This window comes from Aphidius gifuensis, linkage group LG4 (genome assembly GCF_014905175.1).
Source record: "Aphidius gifuensis isolate YNYX2018 linkage group LG4, ASM1490517v1, whole genome shotgun sequence".
Lineage (NCBI taxonomy): Eukaryota > Metazoa > Arthropoda > Insecta > Hymenoptera > Braconidae > Aphidius > Aphidius gifuensis.
Window position 1 is genome coordinate 1,518,606 of NC_057791.1, and position 7,533 is coordinate 1,526,138.

General features: G+C 24.8%; 2 protein-coding genes across 2 annotated transcripts; one reads left to right on the forward strand and one right to left on the reverse strand.

The window, feature by feature from the left end:
• Positions 1-710: 710 nt before the first annotated feature.
• On the reverse strand, positions 711-2,280 carry LOC122854368 (leucine-rich repeat-containing protein let-4-like). The gene has a single exon (XM_044154945.1). It carries the CDS (start codon positions 2,206-2,208, stop codon positions 796-798), a length of 1,413 nt encoding a protein of 470 aa, XP_044010880.1. The 5' UTR covers positions 2,209-2,280; the 3' UTR covers positions 711-795.
• Positions 2,281-2,682: 402 nt separating this feature from the next.
• On the forward strand, positions 2,683-4,664 carry LOC122854369 (17-beta-hydroxysteroid dehydrogenase 13-like). The gene is made up of 7 exons (XM_044154946.1): positions 2,683-3,235; positions 3,306-3,430; positions 3,499-3,609; positions 3,676-3,837; positions 3,943-4,028; positions 4,103-4,219; positions 4,299-4,664. Exons 1-7 carry the CDS (start codon positions 2,998-3,000, stop codon positions 4,423-4,425), a joined length of 966 nt encoding a protein of 321 aa, XP_044010881.1. The 5' UTR covers positions 2,683-2,997; the 3' UTR covers positions 4,426-4,664.
• The last annotated feature ends 2,869 nt before the right edge of the window (positions 4,665-7,533 follow it).

Below are 7,533 nucleotides of genomic sequence, written 5' to 3' on the forward strand. Positions count from 1 at the left end.
TATAAATTATTAATTAATTAAATATTAAAAATCATTATATAAATAAATAAGATACAGTAATTAATATTGCAAAAAATTATAACACCATTTACATGTACGTGTGATAACAGGAATTTGCTACTGATGTTTTTTTTTTTTTATTATATTGTTGACATAAAAATAATATCACTAAAGTGATAATAATATTTGAAACTAAAAATTTATACTTTGTTTTTATCGCTGAAAAAAAAAAACCAAGATAAAACAAATAAGCTTATGTTATACTGTCATATGATATATTTTATGTCTTTTCATAAAATATAAGAATTTATTTATCACTAGTTAAAGTCCAATATATATAAAAAAAAAACACATCAGTATCATTTTCAAGTAAACAAACAATTTAAAGAGTTAAAATATTTTTTTATTCATTTTTATTTTTCTTACAATGTATGCAAAATAATTTTTCACACGTAATTGTATAAAGTTTATCAACTTTATGCAAATAACAAATAAAAATGATATATTAATTTTAATGATTAATGTATGTTGGCTATTAATAAAACAATTTATCTGTTTTTTATTTTAATTATAATTTGAATATAAAAAAAGCAGAGATAAAAAAATTGCTTAACTAGTAAAAAATGATATAGAAGCAGATAAAAAATAATCACAAGTTATTTGATTACAGCTGAATATTTAATATTTTTTCATATCATATTTTTTTTTTTTTTCGTGAATACATTATTGTTAGTTTAATAATAATTCCCAATATTATATTCATACGAAATATCCAGTTGAGATAATTTTTTCAAGTTACAAATATCCATAACGTTGTTGATACGCATTGCAATCACATCCACACACTGGAACTTCCGGAGTCTTCAATTGATTTAAATCAATGACTGTATTTTCAGGTAAATTCATCAAAGATTTAAGAGAAAGAGTTTTCAATGGATTCCCAGCAATATTAACTGATTCAAGACCTGTACAATTATCCAAAGTCATACTTGCAATACTGCTAAACAAGTTATCATTTAAATATAAAACTTGTAAGCTATTTTCAGCAAGAATCCAATTATCTGTCAACACTTCCAGTTGATTTCCTGATAATCCAAGAGCTTTTAATGATGGCAGGCCATGAAATGCTCCTGAACCGATGTAGTTTATTTTATTTTGATTCAATGATAATATTTCTAAACTTGAAATATTACAAGCAAAACGATCATCAATTCTTATGATATTATTATTATTCAACAACAGAGTATTTAATTTTTGAAGAGCACATATATCAGGAACAGCAACAAGTTCATTAGATTGCAAATCAAGATTAATTAAGTTCGTTAAATTATCAAATGTATGCTTTGAAATTTTATGAATATTATTCGATGATAAATTAAAATTTTTTAGTGCATGTAAATCTTCTAATGCATCTGGATCAATCGTTGAAAGGCTGACATTTGATAATGATAAATTTTCAATATTTATTCCATTTTTAAGATACATTCCTTCTTCACAATAATTATCAGTGCCACAAAGAGTTGAAATATTGTTATTATCCATTTTTAATTCTTTAAGATTATGCAGTAATTTACTGACAAAACGAGTAATTTGATTACTATCGAGAAACAGATGAGTTAATGTTGATGGAATGTATTTAAAAAAATCAACTGTTTTAAGTTTATTATGACTCAAGTAAAGATATGTTAAATTAGGCATATTATCTGCCCATAATGGAATTTTAATTGTTGTTATATTGTTGTAACGTAGATATAAATTTTTTAATAGTGGAGCTTTTATTGACATTTCAATTTGTTTATCTGTATATTGTGAACAACTTCTATAATAACGACAATTTTCCCTTGTATTGTGATCTAATGTAATCAAAAATGCTTCATCAAGTACAAGTGTCTCGACACTTTGATATTCACTTGTCATCATATAAGATTTATAATCAATATAATTATTAGCCAAATTTAAATATCGAATATTTGGTAATTCATCAAAGGCACGAGAATCAATTTTATTAATTTCATTGTTTTTTAAATTTAAACAAACCACTTGAGAGCTTGACACAAAAAGTTTGTTCACTTGACGAATACCACTGTCAGCGAGATTTAAATTAATACCATCAGTATATTGACAGATAGGAATTTCTTCACTTGTTGTTGCTTCATTTAACTGAACCAAACTGTACAATAAATTTATTAAAATTATAAATCGAAACATTGTAGAAAAAATTACAGAAAAAATTATTTCTTCAATCTTCACGTCGTAATGTCTTTATGTATATGGTAACTGATTTATTTGGGCTCAAGCTTTTATAGTCTGTGACTTGAATGCTTCTTCTTATATCAGCTCACACATGTATTTGGTATCACTGCGGTATTTTGTGGTGATAATAATGCTATCCGAAATGCTATATTATATATTTTTATTATCCACATAAAAATAAATATAATATTAAAAAATAAGAAAATAAAATAATGTGTTATTCATATGAAAAATATTTTATCATTATAACTGTATTTAAATGTTTTTTTTTTTTTTTGCTTTTGAATAATATGCTAAATTAACATATTCATAACTCACTGATATTTATAAACTTAACGATTTTTTTATCATCTTTTTTTTTTTCTCCTACAAGTTAAAAAACATTTAATAAAATTATCTTCTGTATAATTATACGCCATCTGTCAAGGTCAGTCGTGATCCATACGACTGCATTCGACATTCAACACTCCGTCTATCTGTAAATATCAACGATCACAGTGAAACAACTAATAGATTTATATTTTACAATTAAAAAAAAAAAGGTATATTTAAATTTTAAACAATGGTTTACAAAAGTAATAAAAGAATTTCTATTTACAAATTATATTACATATTATATTGACCAACGTAGATAATTAATATAAATATAATATATTAGAATATAAATATATATGTGTATAGGTGTAAATATAAAGATAAAAGTGTGTAAAGATAAATAATATATCATTTCTGTCAAATGATAAAATGGATTTACGCAACAAATTGAGTATTGCTTGTGATATTTTTTTATTTATATTCACTGCATTAATTGACATTATTCGTAGTTTTTTTAAATCACTGATACCACGAAAATACAGATGTAAAAAAATTAATAATGAAATTGTATTAATAACTGGTGGAGCTCGTGGACTTGGTAGATTACTTTCAATTAGACTTGCTGCACTTGGAGCTCATGTTGTTATTTGGGGTACTAATGAAACAGGTAATAATATTTATTATCAATTTAATTATACTTCATATTATTATTATTTATAAAAATATATATTTTTTAGGTATTAAAAAAGTTGTTAATGAAATTAAATCATTAAATGGAAAATGTACTGGCTATGTTTGTGACATAACTGATAAACAAGAAATTTATAAAACAGCTAATATTATTAAAAAAGAAATTGGAAATGTAAGCTATTATTTTTTATTAATATTTGTAATTGAATAATATTAATATTTTATTGTGTCAATATGCAGGTTACAATAATTATAAATAATGCTGGAATTGCATATGGAAAAGCATTTGTTGACACTAATGACGATGAAATTGAAAAAATATTTAAAATAAATATAATTTCTCATTTTTCGGTAAATATAATTTGCATAAATTTATTATAATATGTAATTGAATTTAATTTATTAAAATTTTTACAGATAAATAAATCATTTTTACCAGAGATGATGAAAAATAATCATGGTCATATTGTTACTATTTCGAGTATTGCTGGACTGATTGGTTCATATAATTTTACTAGTTATTCGGCAACTAAATTTGCAGAGGTTGGCTATCACAAATCATTGGATGCAGATTTAAAGGTATACGATAAAAAGAATGAAAAATAATTTATATATTATTGTTATTTAAATAATAATAAGAAAATATTAACTGATTTTTAAATTTTATTTATGTTAAATAAATAGATTGGTGGATACGATGGAGTTCAAACAACATTGGCATGTCCATATTACTTTCACTCTGTTGGCTTATGTCCAAATGTTAAACCAAGGTAAAATTTATTTGACATATAATTTATGTGACATATTAAAGTTTTGTTTTATTAATGTTAAATTAAATATTTAGATTTCCAGCTGCACTCGAACCAAATTACGTAGCTGAGGAAATAGTGTTTGGAATATTGACAAACAAAAAAAATGTAATTCTGCCAGGATATTTTGGATTATTCATTCCTTTTATAGAGTAATTATTAATTATTATTTATTCATTTTATTTTTGTTTTTAGCTTGACTATGGATTAATTAATACAATTTTTTTTCAGGCTTTTACCACGACAATCTTATATTAAAGTAATGAAAAAGATTTGCGATGTCGATGCAACTATGGAATCTTTTAATAATACCTCGAATGTTAATGAGGCAGTAGCCAATACTTGTATGTCAATATAAAAAATATATTATAATGAGTTCTTATGTAACAGAATTCTGATGCGTGATATGATTGATCTTTGAGATACAGAATAATAAAATAATATTTATGTTTTTTTAAAGTCTAGTTTTTTGATCTTTGTATATATATTAATAAGAAAGATCAAACATTGCTACATGTATTGATTGATTGTATTATTGAGTATATAATTTTTTGATGAATAGCAATATTTAAAAAAATAAATGAATAAACAAATAACAAGTACAGCTTTTTAAAACATCGAATACCTCTTCGCTTGTTCTATATTCCTGTTCAAAGATAAATTTTTTTTTTTTAATATCAGAGAAGCAGAAAAAACAGGAGGTCAACTACAAATAAAATCAAATACCTCTTCGCTTGTTCTACATTCCTATTCAAAAATAAATTTTTTTTTTTTATTTTTTCTAATTTGTTTTAAGAGTTTTAATATTATTTCGGAAATATCAGGAGAACAAGAAGGACAGGAGGGCAACTACTAATGAAATCAAATACCTCTTCGCTTGTTCTATATTCCTGTTCAAAAATAAAATTTTTTTTTTTAATATTAGGGAAGCAGCAAAAACAGGAGGTCAACTACAAATAAAATCAAATACCTCTTCGCTTGTTCTATATTCCTGTTCAAGAATAAATTTTTTTTTTCTATTTTTTCTAATTTGTTTTAAGAATTTTAATTTTATTTCGAAGATATCAGGAGAACAAGAAGGACAGGAGGTCAACTACGAATGAAATCAAATACCTCTTCGCTTGTTCTATATTCCTGTTCAAAAATAAAATTTTTTTTTTAAATATTAGGGAAGCAGGAAAGTCAGGAGGTTAACTACAAATAAAATCAAATACCTCTTCGCTTGTTCTACATTCCTGTTCAAAAATGAATTTTTTTTTTTATTTTAAATAATTATTTTTAAGAAATAAAATTTATTTTTGATATATCAGGAGAACAGGTAAGTAAGGAGGTGAACTAGAAATAAAATAAAATACCTCTTTGCTCATTCTATGATCCTGTGAAAAAATTAGACTCCCCACTATTTTTTTTCTTATTGTTTTTTTAAAAATAAAATTTGCTCTTGAAATATCAGGAGAGCAGGTAAGGGAGGAGGTAAACTAGAAATCAAATAAAATACCTCTTTGCTCATTCTATGATCCTGTGAAAAAATTAGTCTCGCCACTATTTTTTTTCATATTGTTTTCTTGAAAATAAAATTTGCTCTTGAAATATCAGGAGAGCAGGTAGCAGAAGAGGTGAACTAGAAATAAAATAAAATACCTCTTTGCTCATTCTATGATCCTGTGAAAAAATTAATCTCGCCACTATTTTTTTTCTTATTGTTTTTTAAAAAATAAAATTTGCTCTTGAAATATCAGGAGAGCAGGTAATGCAGGAGGTGAACTAGAAATAAAATAAAATACCTCTTTGCCTGTTTTATGATCCTGTGAAAAAAGTAATGTCGCCACTATTTTTTTTCTAATTGTTTTTGACGAAATAAATTTTATTTTTAAAATATCAGGAGAGCAGGTAATGCAGGAGGTGAACTAGAAATAAAATAAAATACCTCTTTGCCTGTTCTATGATCCTGTTAAAAAATTAATGTCGCCACTATTTTTTTTCTAATTGTTTTTAAAGAAATAAAATTTATTTTTAAAATATCAGGAGAGCAGGTAACACAGGAGGTGAACTAGAAATAAAATAAAATACCTCTTTGCTCATTCTATGATCCTGTTAAAAAATTAATGTCGCCACTATTTTTTTTCTAATTGTTTTTTAAAAAATAAAATTTGCTCTTGAAATATCAGGAGAGCAGGTAACTCAGGAGGTGAACCAGAAATAAAATAAAATACCTCTTTGCTTATTCTATGATCCTGTGAAAAAATTAATGTCGCCACTATTTTTTTTCTAATTGTTTTTTAAAAAATAAAATTTGCTCTTGAAATATCAGGAGAGCAGGTAACGCAGGAGGTGAACTAGAAATAAAATAAAATACCTCTTTGCCTGTTCTATGATCCTGTTAAAAAATTAATGTCGCCACTATTTTTTTTCTAATTGTTTTTAAAGAAATAAAATTTATTTTTGAAATATCAGGAGAGCAGGTAACGCAGGAGGTGAACTAGAAATAAAATAAAATACCTCTTTGCCTGTTCTATGATCCTGTTAAAAAATTAATGTCGCCACTATTTTTTTTTTCATTGTTTTGAAAGAAATAAAATTATTTTTGAAATATCAGGAGAACAGGTAACGCAGGAGTTGAACTCGAAAATGTACAAAATACCTCTTTGCCTTTTCTATCATCCTGTGAAAAAATTAATGTCGCCACAATTTTTTTTCTAATTGTTTTTAAAGAAATAAAATTTATTTTCAAAATATCAGGAGAGCATGTAATGCAGGAGGTGAACTCGGAATTAAATAAAATACCTCTTTGCCTGTTCTATGATTCTGTTAAAAAATTAATGTCGCCACTATTTTTTTTCTAATTGTTTTTGAAGAAATAAAATTTATTTTTGAAATTTCAGGAGAGTAGGTAAGGAAGGAGGTGAACTAGAAATAAAATAAAATACCTCTTTGCTGATTATGTTTTCTTGATACAAATTGCCATTTTTTTTGAAAACAGCCTAACAAAAAATTTAATTTATTAGGGAATTATAAAATAAAATAGATAAACATTATAAAACATGAAATACCTCTTTGCTAATTATATTCGCTTGATACAAATTTTCAGTTTTTTCAAAAACTGCCGGAAAAAAAAATCTATTTTACTGCGGAATTATTCATCTTGGTGATTTTAATAAGAAAACAAATCCATCATTATACGTAATATGTGAATAAATTATTATTAGACAGCAACAACATTGATGAATAAGCAAGTCACTCATATATTATTATAATAATGTAAATATTAAATTTTTTATAGGTAATATGTGGATAAATATTCAATTGTGGAGACAACGTCTTCAGGCTCTAAGCTTTCTTTTCATGTTTCGAATAAAATGTGAAAATGATAATTGTAAAATGATTGATCTTGTTCTATTATGCGAAAATAATTCAACGATAAAAACACAAAATCCAATACTCAATCCTGTTGCTAAAAATTTAAGTG

Bases quoted from the DNA above. Each gene is read 5' to 3' on its own strand.
- LOC122854368 (XM_044154945.1), bottom strand. From the start codon at position 2,208: ATGTTTCGATTTATAATTTTAATAAATTTATTGTACAGTTTGGTTCAG.
- LOC122854369 (XM_044154946.1), top strand. From the start codon at position 2,998: ATGGATTTACGCAACAAATTGAGTATTGCTTGTGATATTTTTTTATTT. The intron at 3,236-3,305 runs GTAATAATATTT...TATATTTTTTAG, and splicing joins TTGGGGTACTAATGAAACAG to GTATTAAAAAAGTTGTTAAT. The intron at 3,838-3,942 runs GTATACGATAAA...TTAAATAAATAG, and splicing joins CATTGGATGCAGATTTAAAG to ATTGGTGGATACGATGGAGT.